The sequence below is a fragment of the Anabrus simplex genome, chromosome 1 (genome assembly GCF_040414725.1).
Source record: "Anabrus simplex isolate iqAnaSimp1 chromosome 1, ASM4041472v1, whole genome shotgun sequence".
NCBI classification, from domain to species: domain Eukaryota; kingdom Metazoa; phylum Arthropoda; class Insecta; order Orthoptera; family Tettigoniidae; genus Anabrus; species Anabrus simplex.
In genome coordinates, this window is record NC_090265.1 from 445031308 (window position 1) to 445051153 (window position 19846).

At 37.9% G+C, this 19846-nt stretch overlaps 1 protein-coding gene across 3 annotated transcripts in view; it reads left to right on the forward strand.

Moving 5' to 3' along the window:
* Srrm1 (Serine-arginine repetitive matrix 1) overlaps positions 1–19846 on the forward strand; it is a 638713-nt gene that overhangs the window by 506960 nt on the left and 111907 nt on the right. For all 3 annotated transcript variants that reach the window (XM_067135198.2, XM_067135197.2, XM_067135199.2), the window contains one exon: positions 17715–17862. In XM_067135198.2, coding sequence (XP_066991299.2) covers positions 17715–17862 — 148 coding nt within the window. The remainder of the gene's footprint in view (positions 1–17714; positions 17863–19846) is intronic.

The following is a 19846-nucleotide window of genomic DNA, read 5'->3' on the forward strand; positions in this document are numbered from 1 at the left end:
ACATTTGCTACATATCTTCCATCCACGTCTGTGGTCTCGTCCATTGAAACCCATATCTTACTGTCTCCCACGCCACGCCGTATTACATCCAACATTTCTTCATAACAAGGGGTCAGATAGTCCTTCCTGAGAGTAGATTCGTTGGGAACAGGATGCTTTGTATATTTTTCAAGAAACTGTCTGAAGCTTCGGCTGTTAAGTTTCTTTAAAGTGATATCAGACAAAACCATCATCTTGCAGAGATCTTGTGAAAATTGTGAACTCTGAGAACTTGATGTCGGGGTTTCGAATAGCAGACGTTGCCTATTTTCGAGTGCAGAATATCTAGTTACACAATTCTTATGTTTTACAGTATTTTCTACAGTGCAACCTGTGCCGACTCGCACGCAAACGTCGATACAAGTTGCGTCACAAGAGTGGCGCGCTCTCATTGTTATTGTCGCTTAGTTTTCGCTTATCGGGTAGCTATCACAGATTGTTTTATATTTCGAAGATGTCAGTGGAACTAAGGAGCTATAAAAAAAGCATTTCCTTGGTTGTTGAAGTAAATCACCAGATAACAGGCGCAAAATTACCATCTAATCGTCACGTTCTCGCAGTTCTATTTTTCAACATACGTTAGGTTAAGTTGACTGTTATTGAAAGCGCAAATCTTGTAATTCGGGAGTGCAATATATTCTGGGAAATGGCTTAGATTACCTACCAGAGCTGTGCCTGATTGTGTTAAGAAGTTAGTGGATCTTTATCAGGTCTGGCGAGAACTGCAAAAAAACAAGAAGAAGATTCAGGATTTACATAGGCGCTGCGAAGAGAACTTCCAACTTGAATTATGTAATTTATTCGATATTGCACATGCTGATGCTATTGAAAGAATAAAAATCGACAAAAAGTTGGCTGGTATTGAAGAAAGGGCCAGGCTGAGAAACTCGCAGAAGATAAAAAGACTAAAGCAAATGCCTTCCGCGAGCTCATTGTAATCTGCAACTTTACAGACTTTTGATACACATGAAGACGTAGAACAACAATCCACAAGCTCTGAAGAAAGCCTGGAAGATTCTCTTCCATCCACATCTCAATCTGTAAGTTTTTTAGCTACGTCGACAAGAAGAGGAAGAAAAGATTTTATCACATCTAGATTAGTTGCAACTTTAGATAGACGTCAACTAAGCATCAGAGATTCTGTTTATATAATTCAGTCTGTAGTAGAAGCACTTAGTCTTAGTTCTGACAATTACCCGATCAACAAATCTTGTATTCAGTGCATTCAAACACAAATGAGAAAAGATAGAGCGAGATCCATTAAATCCGATTTTCAGAATAACGTGCCCGAAGTAGTTACTGTTCATTGGGATAGAAAATTGTTACCTGCTCTGGACGTAAGAAGTTCTGAAGAAGAACACCTACCAATTATTATTTCATATGACGAGGAAGAACAACTTCTTGCTGTGCCGAAATTAGACAACTCTTCCGGCAAAGAGCAAGCAAAAGCAGTGTCAAATGCCCTTCATGATTGGAACCTGGATGATAAGCTACAAATAATGTGCTGTGACACAACAGCATCTAAAACAGGATGCTTGAACGGAGCTTGTGTGCTTTTAGAGCAAAAACTAGAAAGATAGTTGTTACTCTTTCCGTGCCGCCATCATATTCACGAACTAGTGCTCAAAAGTGTGTTTGAATCAAAGATCCAAACAAATCACTAGGAGTCCTGATATTCCGCTGTTCAAAAAGTTTAGTGATAACTGGAAGAATATTAATCCTAGTGCCTTCGAACCGTGAACTGATTTCGTCCAACAACATCTCTGTGAGGCAAATATTGTTGAATTGGTGATGTTTATTAACAATGAGCTGGCAAAATCGACTGTACGAGATGATTATCGCGAGCTCTGAGCTCGCTGTTGTTTTTCTGGGTGGAGACATTAAAAATAAAATAAAAATCAGACCTCCTGGTGCAATGCATCAAGCACGATGGATGGCAAGAGCTACTTACTCCTTAAAAATGTGTTTACTGAAGTTCCAGTTTAAAATGAGCGCTAAGGACAAACAAGCTTTACAAGATGTTTGTTTATTCATTGTGGCAGTTTACGTCAAGCCCTGGCTTGGATATAGTTTAGCGATAAGAGAGCCGAATCAAGATTTTCGTTTTTTAAAGACCTTAAAAGATTACGAGAAAGTTGACAAGTTGATTTCCAATGAGGCTTTAAACAAGTTCAGTCAACACTTGTGGTACTTGTCACAGGAAATAGCCATCCTTTCATTTTTTGATAATGAAGTTGATGAGCAGGCTAAAAGAAACATTGTAGAAAACTTACAAAAAGGAAGCTTTGGTGATTCCGGAAAGAGATATGTTCCATCGAAAGAAGAGATGTCTGGCTCTCTATATGGTACGTAGTAGATTAGTAGGGTTTAATCTGGTATTTAATATAGAACTTATTTGTTTTATTTATAGACACTACAAATATTTTTTATCTTGTTTCAGGGAAATCTTTGAGTGATTTTGTTTCTGTCAAGAGTAAAGATTTATTTTCACGACTGAAACTTGACAGTGGTTTCCTTTAAGAAATTGTATCTTCATAGAAAGACAACATGGCATTTGTGGAAGCTAAAAAGGTTCCTACCTTAAAAGCAGTTAATGACAAGCTGAAAGAGCTGTTGAATTAATGACATACTTTCATGGTTTGATTACCGCAGATGAAGAACAGGAGCAGTTCTTATTACATTGTGTGCAAGAACATAGAAAAATTTACCCAGATTGTAAGAAAGAGACTTTGAAGAGGAAATATCCAAATGAATAACTATAAAATTTGTATTTATTTTGTTATTTACAAGAAGAGCATTATATAAATTTCTGTTTTCATTTATATTTCTCATAAATAATTGTTTTGAGTGATCATCTACAACTACATTTAAGAAACCCTTAAAGCAGCTATTTTCTAAAACTTTTAGGCCCCGTCGACACGGGTTAAAATTAATGTAGGAAGTTGAAATTCTGTACTTGAGTAACTAACAGACTAATAAACACAATAACGAGGTATGCGTTTCAATAAATGAAAAAAAATATTTCCCCCCCCTTTTAAGGGACACACTACTGGACCTTCCTTGGTCCTCTCTACACTCTCTATTCTACTTATTGCTCAAATACTTTTAATAACATTAGAATCAGCCGTAGCAATACATAGCAATCCTTTATATCTATCTATATATATAAAATAAGAGTTTTGTCTGTACATTGCTCAGAATTTGAAAAGAATGGTATTTCTGTATCGGTCATGTCCATAGTAACAAGAAAATGTACTTTTTACTTCTCCGTAATTTCTGTCTGTCTGTCTGTCTGTCTGTCTGTCTGTCTGTCTGTCTGTCTGTCTGTCTGTCTGTCTGTCTGTCTGTCTGTCTGTCTGTCTGTCTGTCTGTCTGTCTGTCTGTCTGTCTGTACACGCATCACGAGAAAACGGCTGAAGAGAATTTAATGAAAATCGGTATGTAAAGTCGGGGGATGAGCTGCTACAATCTAGGCTATAAATCATTTTATTCACACTGAGTGAAATGGTAGTTTAGGCGAAGGCCTTAAATTTAATTATCGAATATTTATATTATTAGCGGTCCTATCAATAAATACTATATAACTAAAGTTATATAGAATTCAATTTCCAGTCATTTATGTCTTATGCATTGTTACCGTACCGGCTCTGATAACACAGATATTCATGAATTTGTATTTTTGTTGCTAAGTCCATATCAACGCCGAGCCACGAGAAAATGGGTTAACAGAATTTAATGAAAATTGCTATATAGAGTCGGGGATAAGAAACTACAGTCTAGGCAGTAAATAATTTTATTTTCCCCGAGATGAAATGGTAGTTTAGGGGAAGGTGCCTAAAATTTAATTTTAAATACCAGTACCTATGTTATTGGTGCTATAGAAAAGCATGGTACTACATAACAAAAGTTATAGACAATACAATTTTCGATCATTCGTGTTTCATTCAGTTTTACTGTACCGACTATGATAAGAGTGGTATTTCAGAAGGCCTACAATATCCAAAGCACTTAACACTGATCAACAATTACTTTACATTCACCATTGTTTGTTGTGATGTTCTTTGTTTCTTATGGTGCCGCTCAACTCCGATAGATGGGATTACTACTGTGTACCGAGTATAACAGCCTGACTGAACATTGGCGGGAAATAGCTGGGGAGTTGGGAAACTTTCTTCTTTAGCATGCCATTCCTCTGGTTTATACATTTTCTGATACTGCAGGAACGTAACACACTGGTTCATCATAGCATTCACCAGTATCCAGTAATCGGGAGATAGTGGGTTCGAGCCCCACTGTCGGCAGCCCTGAAAATGGTTTTCTGTGGTTTCCCATTTTCACACGAGGTAAATGCCGGGACTGTACCTTAATTAAGGCCATGACCGCTTCCTTCCACTTCCTAGGCCTTTCCTAACCCATCGTCGCCATAAGACGACATATCTGTGTTGGTGCAACGTAAAGCAAATAGCAAAAAAAAAAAATAGCATCATAGCATTCGAGCTATTCAATCCCTACTCTGAGACACTGATTGGAATGAGTAGTGTGCATTTTTAACGGAATAATGACAGAGGAGTGTTCATGGCAGTCTGCGACCTGGTTGTTCCAGCTCTGGAACTTTGGACTGTTAGATCAGCACTGTAGTACTGTTCGTTGAAAGTGAGAAAGTGTGCGATTTTTCATTTGATCGAGTATTTTATATGATAACATTGCTTTCAATCGCTAAATTCCTACTGACGTTTTTGTAATGACCTATGTTGAATTCAGTTAGGAAAACCACCAAGTCAGTCTTTCTGAGAATCCCGTAGCGAAGCACGGGTACATCAGCTAGTTTAGTATAAAACCATTAACAGATATTAAAATTATGACATGTTTCGCTCATACTTTGCGAGCATCATCAGCCAGAATAACCTAACTCAAGGTAGGTCAGGGCTCTGATCCCAGTACATATAATGTAAAAACGTCTAATAATACGATAAAACTAATTACAACAATTTAAAAATGATCAGTAAGAATATAATATGTCTGTCAAAATATTTAGTGACCATTAAAATAGCTTGAAGTGTGGGTGAATGATAAGAAATATTAGTGATACGTTGCTGTGAATGATTATTCGTATGGAACGAAGAACGTAATCCTCACGCGATGGCATTAAACTGTTTATAGTTGTGAACACTTTTTACATAATAAAAGTGAACTATTGTGGACTGCTATTTTGTTACAGATGTCTTACGATCATATGTGTTGGTTGAAAAATGAATTGTATAAATGGATAAAACATCGCCTAGTTAACGTGAAACGGCTTTAAGAGAAAGTGAACTATTGTGGACTGCTGTCTTGTTACAGATGTCTTAAGATCACATGTGTTCGTTGAAAAACGAATTATATAGATAGATAAAACATCGCCTGGTTAGCGTGAAACTGCTTTAAGAGACTCCCTTGTGTTATATTTCATCGTAGTGTTTTTCAATATATACTGTCATTGACCTTCAAACAGGGGACTAAAAGATCTCGCTAGATGAAAAACATGAAACAGGTGAGCCCTGAAAAAAGATAAGAGAATATGTAAGTGTCAGTTGCTGGGATTTAAGATATGTCCTGATGTGGGGAAATACTGCAAAAGGGTGCTTACCCTTGTGTTGGTTGAGGAGTAAATGGTCCCTTAGTTGTTTACGGAGGTCTGATGGTCACTAACTTGTTGCTCCGTGTGTTGTACGAATGTGATTGTAGAGGTGGGGAAGATGGCGGAAGGGGAAAGGAGGACGGGACAGCGAGTTGTTAGCTGAAAGGGGAGATGCTGTGCGAGGAGGCGAAGTAGCTGCAGCTCCTATTGCTACCGGTGGATTAAAAGCATGTTTCTAGTGGAAGATTTTCATGAAATTGTTGGCAATGATACCATAATTAGCGATTAGATTGGGGGTTTGCTCAACTATGGGACTATTAATGTCTAAGATATCATTTAAATTTCTATTTTTATTAAAATGATGATCCAAGGAAATGTAAGCGTTTTCATACCTGGTCATTAGACTACTTTGGTTTGCATATTTTAGTATTTGCATATATCTTGATCGATAGTATGGGAAGTATGCCCCGTTTCCATCATATGGATACTCATGGCGGAATGTTTTCTGTGTTTCAAGGCATTATGATATTCTAAATATCTTATTCTAAAGCTGCGGGCGGTCTGTCCTACATACGAAAAATTGCACTGTGTGGATCTGAGTCTGTATATTCCAGAGTTTGAGAATTTGCCGTAAATTGTATTAATGGAGTTGGAATTGAAAAAAAAAAAAAGTTACGGTTGGTGTTACAGGTCCGGTATGCAGTGTTAATATTGTGCTTTCTTAAGGGTTTGGTGATATTGTAAATGGCTGGATTAGTGAACGTAAAAATGGCAAGGGGTTTTTTTTTTTTTTTTCAGGGATTAATGTAGTTTTATTCTTTGACTTAATTTTACCTATGATTTTGGTGATAATATCAGGTTTAAATCTGTTCAGCATGGCTAATTCTTTGATGAAACGTAATTCTAAATATAAATATATAGGATTGCTATGTATTGGAAAGGTGGTTTTTATTAATGTATCAACTTCTTATTCTGAATTCCAATATGGCTCTATAATAAGATTTACAACTTGCGAAGTTTGAAAGTGTCATGTCGTCTTACAATAACCTTGCTCTTTCTCAATTCCTCCTGTGATCTCAGGGCTAATGGCAAGGAAATTAAAGGTCATGTAGTAGCTGTAACATATTTTTGCACATCCAGGCCAATCTCTATCATAAGAATAGTGACCCCTTCGTGGCCATGCTCCCTTCGGGAGGCTTTATCTGTGGGCGCGGTGCATACTGTCCACTCGCCAAGGAAAAAAAAATACAGCAATTTCAAACCAACTTCCAACAGTTGGCAGCAGTGCTGTTCTACTTACCTCTGCTTACCACAGTGCTACTAGTGGAAACCTAAGTATTAAACAACGGACAGTCACTTCGCGTGCACCACATAGTGGTGCCTCATGTTACTAACATTGCGGGGCGGAATCTATAAAGTTATGCCATATCGTGTGTGCACTGGTTATGCTTCTCTCCCAGAGCATCTCACATTGTTATCCTCTGCTTTTTCAACATGCCTTCTTTCTATTTTTCATCTCTGTTCTATTCTATCTTGGTTGTATTTCATTGCACTTTATTTGAATTTATTCTCTATTCTTCTACCACATTCATCCCTGATATTTCTGATGACCTTTCTGTTACTTTTTATGCACACACGGTGTAACAGGTGCATCTTCATTGGAACTTTATGGTGTTGTCAGCTCCCGCTTGGTATGCATGTCTTCCGATTTTCCGATTTGTTCTTACTTCTTCCTTTTTTTGACAAATATAACCTCCAGTACGCTCAACACACTTTCCCTAGGATAAAAGATAAATTCTTATGTGCTTTGTAATTTATGCAACGTTATTTTCAAGCTATTTATTTAATACCTTATTTTGCGAGTGTATTGTCCGTCGCCTTCGTGTATCGTGTTTTCTGCTCACCACAACACCTTGTGTGCTTTGCAGCTGGAGATTTCGGATGGCAATCGTCCTAAGGCAAGAGAGGCAAGCGCGCTCTAGTGACTCAGTTAATAAGGACGAAAGAATGAGTTTGTTATTGTGTGGTTCATTCTGTGCGTAGTTTTGTTGGAGTTGTAGGCCACGTGATTTTTCTTGCGGGTGTGTGCTTTTCCCCCTGACAAAGTCGAATGTTAACAGATCAATATGTCTCATACATTATTATGTATATGGTAGATTCGCGTATGTCAGTGCTTTTGTGTTCATTCTTACTTCAAAATTGTAATGAGTTCTATGTATTTCAGGGAGTTGTGTCGGTGACAGTTTCCGGTATTTTCTGTTCATATTATGGCCAAAAAGCATAACAAATGTTATCTCCAAGTGTTCAGATTTACCTATAAAATTAAATTTCCATTCATTTTACAGTCTGATAAACAAAACTATTCTGCATTTTGTTGCGTGTGTTGGTGTGGCAAAAATATTATTATTCATACGTATGTCTCATAATTGAGAATGATTAGGCATATTTTCTTGTAACCATTTTTACGTTTTCTTTAAGAATTTAAATTTAATGGTCAGTTTGCATTGTTACTGTAGGTATGCCTTTTATCCTGTCCTTTTTCACGTAGAATGTGGTGCAGTATTATAGATTGTGATGAAATCCAAGAATTAAAAATTTTCCTATTTTTAATTTCTAAAATTTGGCAGGTATGGGTATGCCAGCACAGTGCCAGCCATCTGGTGACAAATGAGTGTACCACTTACTATGACCAACAGTAGAGCATTCTTAAATTCAAATCCTACATTATTTGATGTAGTAGTCCTTGTGAGTCACAATTTTCTTCCAAAGATGCATAGCAAAGTTCTGCAAAACTTGTTTTCTTAGCATGGCATAAGCCCAAAAACCTATGTCATGTCTATAAGTACGGGCCGTGAAAGCATCAATGTTAAACTTTGATGGAGCCATTAAAATTAATAATAATAATAATAATAATAATAATAACTAGCTCGCCATCCACCGTCAGTTGCTTATCTGCAAACCTTACAGTATTTCGTAGGCAACGACATAGGCAATGGTATAGATCTTGCTAGAATGTAACTGTTGTAGTGCCATCTTGATAGTCAAAGAATGAACTATCGTTTTGCCATCACTTTTCAGTTATTAGAACTGATTCAGACTGCTTTCTGAGGCAGAGAGGAAGCTTTTTCTGAATAATGAAAAATTAATATTTAAGTGATAACTAACAACGAAAAAATACAGTGACACGTTAAATACAGGGTGTCTCAAACCTTTTGGGTGAAATTGAAACAGGTGATAGTGGGTCCACAACCGATTATATTGAGATAGGGAACCAATGGTTCGAAATGTACTGTACATTGTGTTATGGATATACACAGCATGCACCGCATAACAACAACATAGCTCAAAATTCATTGGTCCTAATGCTTGCACACGTTCTTTGTGATAGGGATGTATACCTGTTTCACAAGTACTCTCCACACTGTATCCTTCGAAGTGTGCGTTGCACAGGCAAGTTGACGGGTACTTATTGCTGGGTGGTCGGCTAAATGTTCCAGCACCATCTCAAAGTCTGGTGTTCTGACATGCCTTTGGTTGGAACCTTGGCCGGCTCTCTGTGGTGTAAACGACCCCATCTCTAGTTACTTGCTATCCATGGAGATAAACTTCTTCCAATTAGGATGACGTCTATTAGGAAAGCGTTCTCTCTACATTCGTGCTGCTTTACGGGCACTGCGTCCTTCCACACCTTACATTAAATGCATGTCTGCCAACTCTTCCAACGAATAACGTTCCATCTTTGACTACGCATCATGCAGAGTACACCGTAACACACCTCAACATGGACACATCACAAGCTGTCTGATGCAATGGACAACTGACACCAGGGATAGTGGTGTGCGTGTGGCACAGGTTAATGCATGCAGTCGTCACATGACACGTGCTACAAGCTAAGTTGTGTACAATACGTCTGTTTGGTGGTTAGGAGTATTATTACCCGCTGCTTGTTCCGGTGTACAACAGACACCCTGGATTTTTATGAGAGTATAGCAGAACTGCTTGCACCGTTGCAATACATGCATTGGGACTGGCGGTCATCACTTTGAATGATCATTATGAGCTTTGTTGTTATGTGGTTTTCGCTGTGTATGTCCATAACACAATAAATATGTATTTCTGGCCATCGGTTCCCTATCTCAGTATAATCTGTTACGGACCCACTACCACTTGTTTCAGTTTGACCCAAAATGTTTGAGACACCCTATAGAGATATGTATCTTTAATTTAAAGCAAACAACTTAAAAATCAGCCTAGTAGAAGTCGTTGACTGATTGTAAAGAGGAAGCATACTTTTCATATCTGGGCGAATAGCATTATCTACATTTTGTTTCTGAAAAATTAAGAAAACAATAGTGTTGGCACATTCACCTTTCATCTAAATTACATTTCATAAAAATCGGTCCAGTGGAGAGTTGTTGGCAGATTGCAAAGGAAAATGCCATGTGTTTTATTTATAATGTTGATGATAATGGCCTCTGCTGCAATGTGCAGGTAACATGGTCCATACTTAGGTTGGTTTCATGTCAGGTTGAATGGTGTGTTTTACTCTACCATGTGATAAAAAATTCTATTGGACAACTTATTGTCGAGTTATGCATTTTAACATGATATGACCTATAATATTGAAAAGTGATGGAGCTTTCTAGTAAACATTCTCTCGTTTTCTTATCATTCCCTCCATTCTGAGGACAGTCATCTCTAAGAAGGCATCTGTTCTGTTCTCTTGTCCTCGGTCAGACGTGGTGCACAAAAGAGGTTCAGTCCATCTATCTTGGTAATGTTTAACCATCAAATGGGAATTCATCCAAGATCACTTTTCATAGTAACATTACCAACGATCTGCTTTTTAGGCTATCATTCCCATGTTGCATTGTGTGTCCAGTGCATTGTTTACCATTGATGATCTCATTCTGAAGTTGAGCTGATTAGCAACGGAGTCATGAATGCAGTTAACAATAGAATCATCAATGCGAAATAATTTCCCAAGGTATTCCGAATGTTCTTCACCAACATTCTTAGCAAACTAAATACTGCTTTTAGCAATTTGTGTCTTGCCTTTTCCTATATTCATTCAGCTTTCCTTTTATCCTGTATTTTCCATTTCAAGTCTGCAGATCTTGACTACTCAATGAGTGTTGAAATACAGCCTCCTGTTGAACCTCTGAAGCAGAACAGAGCTTGTTGGGTGCTGAAAAGAAATGTATGTAGAAGAACAGAGATTGGTGAGAATATCTACCCCATGTAGCGAAAAGTCTTCAGACGCTCCACTGAACGTGTTCTGTGTGATGTTCTGCTATGCATCTGAGGGCATATAAGTGCAGGCACAATACATCAACGTCATAGATGTGTTTTCTGTCATAATGAATCAACGTAGAGGACAGAGCGAGTTCAAACAGGACACAGTTGTAGGGGCCTACAAGTTTCGGCATTCCATCCGAGAAATTTTGTGGGAGTTACATGTGCCAAGGTCTACCATTAGTAATGTTGATGTGAAGTGGAAAGTCAGGGAAGGACTGAATCCTATCAGCACTCTGGTAGGCCTAAGAAATCAACTGATAGGGACCGCCAAACTCTACAGCATGTTGTACGAATCAATCATTGGACATCCTTGCAGGTCTGGGACAGAGACCACTGACAACAATCTGTTGAGAGGCTATTGGACTCTGTTTTCAGTGTTCTGCTACTGCCCAGAAGCCACTGACCATAAGAACAAATGCATGATGTTGCTTAGAATGGTGCAAACAATGTTGTCTTTGGTCTGTAGTCCTGTGGAAGGAGATTTTATGGATTGATAAGTCAGTGTGTGAACCTGGTGAATACTGGTTGAATGGTAATTAGGCAAGAGTGTTGTAATAACAGTGAAATTTGGTGTAGGTGATGTGATAGTCTGGGGCTGCTTTTCATGGTTTCAGCTCGGACTAATGGCACAGTGAACACAGATGTTTCTGAAAACATAGATAATAGCATGGTTCCCACACTGTGGCAACAGTTTGGGGATCGGACCTTTCCTGTATCAATATTCATTGACTTGCCCCACAACGGGCAACTTAAACACACTACAGTGTGCTAGCAGCAGTGCCAGACCTGTAGCTCAGATCCTTTCAAACAGAACAAAGATGGCCTAGGCCGCCATAGCTCAATTGATAGAGCAACCGACGCGAAATCGGGAGGTTGTGGGTTCGGATCCCACTGGTGTCCGGCTGGCCATTTTTGTTCTGTACTTAACATCTCTTCAACGCGTACTACATGTACATAACACGACCTAATACGTTGAAAGTCTGTTTCGATTAGTGTGATAATGCTCCTGTCCACAAACCAAGGACCAATACATTATGATTTGATTAAAATTGGGTGGATGTGCTGGACTGGCCTGCTCAAAGCACCAACCTGAACTCCACCAAACATCTTTGGGATGTACTAGAGTGTCGGTTGCATGCCAGATCAATTCGCCCAAAACCTGGCAGCAACTGCTCTACATGCTTCAAAAAGAATGGAAACAAATTCCACCTCCTTTGTAGCAGAACTTAGTTGAAAGCCCTTCGGGAAGATTAAACACTGTAATATTAGCATAAGGAGGTCCTCGCACTATAAGTTACATGGCTGGCATCTTTTTAACAAACAGCAAGGGGTATTTGAGACTTTTAGCCACATAATGTATTTCTTCAAAAACAGCAGTGTATGAATCATGGAGACTGACCTTTTATGTTTTCATATTATTTGTCCTTGTCCCCACTTTCTGTTGATTCCTCTTTCCACACTGACCAACCATATTTATGCTATTATGTGTCATTTTATTTTCCTATATTTTTGTATGACTTCATTCGTCATATATTTGTTCCTTTGCCAATATTTAATTTTGTCTGGATATTATGCCGAATGTATAATATAAAGTAATGAGGGAAGAGCTCATCCATCAAAAATGACATGTTTAGTCGTTCTACTGTTAAGGCCGGTCTCCGCTGGTTAACATTTAACAACATATTAAATGTTAAAACTGTTAAATGTTAACCGATGACACTATCAACATGTTAAATGTTAAAACTATTTCATTTAACATTATGTGCACACTTAATAAACACATTCAACTTGACTTTCTTTGTTTATATACAGGTAGTTCATCATATCAGTTTGTAGTAACACATTTAGGTGGTGTCTAGTATTTCAAACAAGGACAATGGACTTAGATAAAGAGGATTTGGCATTTGTTAGTGCCACTGTTGCTTCTTGTTATGATTGAGATATGCAGTTTTATTAGGCACTTTTCCTCCCCTCATCCTGCTCATTGCTTCAAAAGCAAACCACTTTGAAGTATAAACTTCATCCGGCCCCGACTTCCGAATTTTCTGAACTTTTTGCAATTCTCGACTGTACTGGGAGCGTGAGGGATGCTAGTATTTCTTTCAATGCAATCACGAGAACAATTATAGATAATTTTGAGTTCCTGGAAGCTGTCGGCTTTCTTCGCTTTATCTCTGGATTCCTTTGATAAGACATCCCACAAACAAGTCCTTTCCATTATATCATTAAGTCCAGAGTTACCTCCTTGCTGCTTTCCATTTCTGACTAAATATTAGTAGAGTGCAGAGAGAATGACACACGTGCATGTACTGTATTTTTAGCTTATAACAAAGAGAACGAATGTTGCGGAGTGTTGTAACTATAATCCTACTTCAGAGAGAAGCACGTCGTTTGCGTCATTTAGGCTATCTGTTGGCATAGAAACAGCATGGAAGTTGCCGAAGCTGTGCCGACATCTCACGAACAACGAATTGACTTGACATGTTTTCCACTTGGAACGGAAATTCACGCCAACATGTTAAAAGTGTTAACCGCAACATTCTGAGTTAACATGCAAAGTCAATTGGAAGACAGTCGCAATATACATGTCAGTTGTAACATGTTAAATTGAACATGTTGGTGTTAAATGTTAAACAGTGGAGACTAGCCTTTAGATTAACAATTCGTACATTATTAAGCATTGTAAAAATTAATGACTTTTTAACCTTTAGCATAAAGTGCAATGATGTTGTCATTCATTGGTTACTGGAAACAATTCTTCTTTTCCTCATGCAGCAGTTGAGGCTTTCACGACCAGTGTTACAAATCATGTCTGTATTTTCTAGGCCTGTAGGCCGTGATCCAGGAGCATGTGATGGTCCCGACATTTCACCGAAGACTGTTCGGCATTATCGAGGGTACCAGTATAGTTGGTCTGTCATTGAACATAATAAATTTTTCAGCTAACTCCTTCCTGGTTGGCAGCATTTCACCCCAGTGTGCTAAGTCGGGCTCATCAATTGGTAAATATCACACCTACCAAGACGCATGGCTAGTGCCTATCTTGGAGGCCATTGCATAGGCTACTTGGAGCCACCGGCAGTCCCAATGCACTATGAGAGACTATCTCATTTTCAAAATTTGATGCCTGCCTGGCCATCAGTTGATTATACCTGAAATATTTGTCACGGATGAGTAAATTTATAATACCAATATAGTTTGTATGTTATTGGACATTATAAATTTTCCAGCTTACTCATTCCTGGTTGCCAGCATTTTGCCCCACTGTGCTAAGTTGGGCTCAACCAGGAATGAGGTAGCTGGAAAATTTATAATGTCCAGTAATGGACCAACTTTATTGGTATTATAAATTTATTCATTCGGGACAAATGTTTCAGGTTCCTTATGGGAATCGGCATATATAGAACATATAGGGTTCTGACTTACTGAGAGCTGCGGAGCTCACGTTAGAATGGAGCGGTGTTACAGTCCCACCTCATTATACAGTGAAGGTTACGGTGTGCTGCTCGCCTATTGGTCCGTATACTGGAGGGGCGGTCATTGATTATCTGTCCTCTTGCCAATGATTGAAGCATTAAGGAACCCGATGTAGGTCAACCTGCCTTAGTGGAGACAGGCAACTGATCACCTGTTGCTTTTTCTGGTCTGCCACGCCCATCGTGTCCTCCAGGATTTAAAGCTTTCAGGACTGGAAACCAGGCTTTGTTGACCTGTTCAGATTCCTCCTTATGGTTGAAGCTGTTGGTGTGCTTCAGGGTCTCAGTGGTTTCCCTTTGTAGCCGGGTGTGATAAGACAAAGTAGTTGACAGTACTTTGGTGTTGCTGTACTGTATGTCATTTCCTGCTAGCAGTGAGTGTTCACATGACTTTTCTGCTCGACTTCACATGCCTTGTCCTCCCAGAACATTAGCGATCAGTAGCGTGATCTGTTTCTTCTCTGTAGCTGTTCTGAACAATGAAACTGTAGTTAGCTCAAATTGTTGGTTTAAATTATTGAGCCACGATATTCTATGCCGCCTTGGACCTAGTCTTACATTAATTTTTGCTTGGAGTGTCACTTGTAGTAAATGGTACTTATTATTTCGTATCGTATGACCCGGGATAGAATTTTGATGACATGTTCAGAGGTGCCAACTATTACAGATTATCTGTAATTATTTTGGATTTCTCCTCACGATTACAGAATTACGGTCAAAGGAGAAATTATTACGGAAAAGCTGACTTTATCACAAAAAAAAATTATACGGGAAAAGAGAAAAGAAGGGAAAATGTTCAAGCCTTTCTCCCAAACCGTCCTCATTTCAGTGCTTGTGAGTTAGCAACGATACTTATTCGATCATGACTTCCTTTTGCTACCCATAAGCGTTGTGAAATTCCTTGTGAATGAAGGAGCTCAGGCACTGCTCTTCTCCACTATAAATCCTTCACTAATGTTATATTTGCCTTGTAATGTGTACCTGACAGTTGACAGAAAGAATGAGAAAGAAGTGAGGTCTACATTAAGCACATATGTACTAGAATTGCTTATGGTTCAGAAGATGAAAATGTCATCACAGTGGGAAGGATTTGAAACGTTAACATTCGATAATCACTCCACTTCCGTATAATCGATGGTTTGCATGGGTCGAAGGCAAGTCTACGATAGTTGATGACTCATTCTTTGATATGATTGGTATTTTTAATCGTGTGATGTTTGTGTCATTACTGGAATTGAATTTAAAGCCGGGGTAACAGTTTTCCTGTGTGAATCTTAGGTGTTCACAGGCTCTGCAAATTCTTTGTTCTGTTCCGTTCACTTGTTGTGATTTAACCCATAATTTATGACCACATGAGTTCTTTGTTCACGAAGTTGGCGGTGTTTGAATGTTTTGGCCTTTTAAGGTTATGACATATTTTAATGAAGTGTTCGACTTTTTTTTGTTATAACTTCATGCTTCACAGTTTCCTGTATTTTTTGGACTAAGTACATTCGTTCCAATGACTGGGTATACCGCTATTAGCAAAACCCATTAAATAATAAAGAAGAATAAAAAGAATTACATTCGTTACACATGTATGCTTTTTACCATGTGCATATTCTTTGTTCACCAGGGTGGCGTCGTGTTCATTTAATGGTTTAAGACGTTGTGTGCTTTGACATGTTTTAATGTAGTGTTTGCCTTGAGTTTTTATGTTATAATTTTATGTGACGTTCAGTGATCCAGGTTCATTTTGAGACATTTGTTCTTGGACACTTTCATACGCTATATTCCTATACATTATCATGACTAAATCTAGTAAGAAACAGTACTTCCAGACATTTAAAGAATCATGTTCTTTTGATTTTCCATGCATACTAAAATGATGATAGGGAGAAAAATGTGGGTGTGATATTAATATTGCATATGGTGGAAGAAACAATTTAAGTGATGAGTTAGTTATTGGCATTCAGACTTCAAACATAGTGAATGATCTCCAGAATACAGATAAATCCCTTTTCTTTTCATCAGTGAGAAACTACTTTTGTACTGCCTGTGACTACATCATCAACAAGATTCCACTCAAGGATGATGTATTAAAGCATGCTCAATTTGCTAGGTTAGACAAAATTGATGCACGGTTTTCTTCCATTCGTTTTTTTTTTTTAAAGAAAAGTTTCCTATCATGTTATGCGAGGAAGAGAATGAAACTACAGATGAGGTGATGAATGTGCTTCAGAGGCAGTTCACAGCTTTTCAGATACACGACACTTCAGCTGCAAATCAAGATGCTGCAAATGATTCCAGTCGGGCACAAATATCAAGAATTTATGGAGCCGATGGACTTCTTCAGTATAGGGAAAAAAAAAAAAAAACAGATCAAATGTAAGGCTTTTCAGGCATTTGCTCTATTAACCAGCGTTTCGTCTTAGGTCTGACACTAGACTCATCAGAGTGGGATGTGTCAAACCCTACCCACTTCAGTATCACTGAATTTCTAGAGTAATGCTCTCTATTCTCACCATACCCTATAGCAATGCAGAATGTGAATGTGATTTCAGTTGTGTGAAGAAGAATAGAACAGAGTTCAGATCATCCATGTCCAATTAATCTCTTGAGTCTATTTCTATTTTGAAGACCAGGAGTTCTGGTCCCTCTTATGGCAAAACTTTTTTCATGACTTTTTGCAGGAAGCTATACATACATACATACATACATACATACATACATACATACATACATACATACATACATATTTATTGAATAGGTGGACCTTTTTTAAAATAAATTGAATATTATAAGCCGGGGTATTTCGAAAATTGTTGGGTTTTTTGTCGTGCGTGAGCTTTACTGATAGCCCTTTTCAAAAGTTGGCAGGGATGCTGTAATCTTACAAAATACTGGCCACATTGTATTTAAACTGCATATTTATATGTATGCTCATTATAGTGTATATAATACCAACAGTCATTTTATTTTTCTCTTTAGTTTGTGTATTTGTTAAGTGTTCATAGTATCAGCTTTATATTTACATTGTGCATTAGGTTAGATGACTTCAGAAATGTAATAAATTAATCATTATACAGGCATTTTTGTAGTTAATCTTTGTAATTCTGTTAATCATTGGATAGCTCTTTAATGGTAGTATGTCTTTCAGATCATCTAACTGCCTTGCAACATATTATAATAACTTTTAAAAAATTATACCCTTCTGTGAAGTTACTATAAAATGGTAGCTTTTGCTATAATCTTGATGAAGTTTGTTTTATATTTGTGCATACTAAAGTTATCTCTCTTGGCAGGGAACATAAAATCAAGAAGCGATCTCTCTCACCTGTTGTTCCCAGTTCAAAGGATCGTAAACATGAAACGAAGAAACAACGCAAAGTTTCCAACAGTTCCGACTCTCCTTCTCCAAAACGAAGAAAGCCTGAACAAGATAAGCAAGATGTGAGTAACAGACTGATTTCTTCACTAGTTGAAGGACATTTTGTACCATGTTATTCTGAGGGATCCATACACTTGTTGCATTTCCTTCTGTATTGTTACAGAGTAAGGTGTAAATGGTTTAGTTCAGAGTCAGAATTAGATTGGATAGTATGAGACTATTGGGACAATGGTGATAGATTCGTATGGGATTGTTACTCAACATAAAGAACAATATCATCCCTCTATTATCATCAGTTGTTGCTTGCAAATAGATTCTATCTTGCAAACTTGATGTTTTTAAACCTTTCCTGCATGATATCCCTTGCTCTGAAAGTAAATAAGGTTGCTTTGTCCTTGAGTAGTTGATGATAATCTGATTCTGTTTATAAAGGAACACCCTTCACCTCAAGCGTTCTGAACCACACAATAACAGAAATAGTGGTTTGCGACTTTTCCATGCAAAACTCAGTAAAGAAATAAAATATTGTTCATCATCTAACGTGTAATTTTGAGTCGGTACAACCAGACAGTATACTAACAGTGTCCTTTGTACAACTGAACCATGCACCAATTGTTTGAAGGGGTTATTTTGAACTCATAATCAATGGAACAAACTGAACAATCAATAGATATTAAACTTAATATTGGTACACACGATTTATATATGACATAACATTGATTGGTAGAAAACATGAGAAATATCTTTGCTTTGATCTTTTAAAAAAAAAAGTCTAAAGAAATGAAACTAAAAGCTTGTTACTAACCTTCATCTGGTATGTGAGGTGAAATTGACACTTCATGCTCCTTTAACTTCCATTTTCTGTCAGGTTTCTCCGTTTTCTTCTTCCTCGAGTTAGACTTGGAATTAACCTCAAGCACAAGGTTAGGTCTTGATGTTGGCTTACTTGGACATGTATAACTGATTTAATCAGTTCCTATTTCACGACCATGGTCTAAACTTTGATCATTTGTGGAAATAACCATTTCATCTTCACAGTCCAGCTCTTCTTCTAACACAGAGTAAATCACTGAATCAATCTTCATCTATTCTGTCTAGACCACATGTTTTGCACACAGTAACATCACCATTGCAATCACTCACATCAGATAATGTCCCAGTATCTGGTATACCATCCATTTAATAGCTAATATAATCCACTGATAAGTTGTTGCGTTTACTCATGATAATTTATTATACAGTTCACGTAAGTTACAATGTCTCATACAATAATATGAAAAATAATTGCACATTTCTGACTTCTGTCAACTGAAGGGAAGCAAAATGTCAGTGCATGGATACCAGATGGAAGTTTGAGTAACCTAAGCTAATTTAGTGCTTCTCTCTGGTGTTATTACAATTCACACCACCAATGCACTCTGTCTTCTGTAGTTACTGGAGAGTACCCGCAGAACACAACACAACTGTGCTTGCTTACTATGTAGTTTTATATAGGACTAAATATGAGCCGGTACTTGAAAATACTGGTAGAACAAAAAGGGCACATTAAGTACATCTACACTGGAATCATTTATGGTTGAGACGACGAAAATGTCTTCACAGGGGAAAGTATGCTACACTGAAAAGCAGCTGCTGTGTGCAAAAAAACAAGCTATTTACATACCTGTCAACCCTTCCGATTTACCCAGAAACTTACCGTTTTATAACTCTTTTCCGATTTATGTTTACTTTTTATTTTTGACCAATATAGCCTCCAGAACGGTAAATACTCTTCCCCTAAGATAAAGGAAAATTCATATATGCTTGCACAATTTATGTAACCTCATTTTCAAGCGTATTTATTTCATGCTTTATTTCACGAGTGTATTGTCCTTCGCCTTTGTGTATCGTGTTTCGCATTCACAGCATCGTGTGTGCTTTACAGCTGGGAATTCGGGACGGCAATCGTCCTGCAAGCAAGAGAGCCTGGCGCGCATTAGAGATTCAGTTAATCAGGACAGTGGTGGTCGTGAGTCAGAGACACCTATAAATTTCCGTTCATTTTAC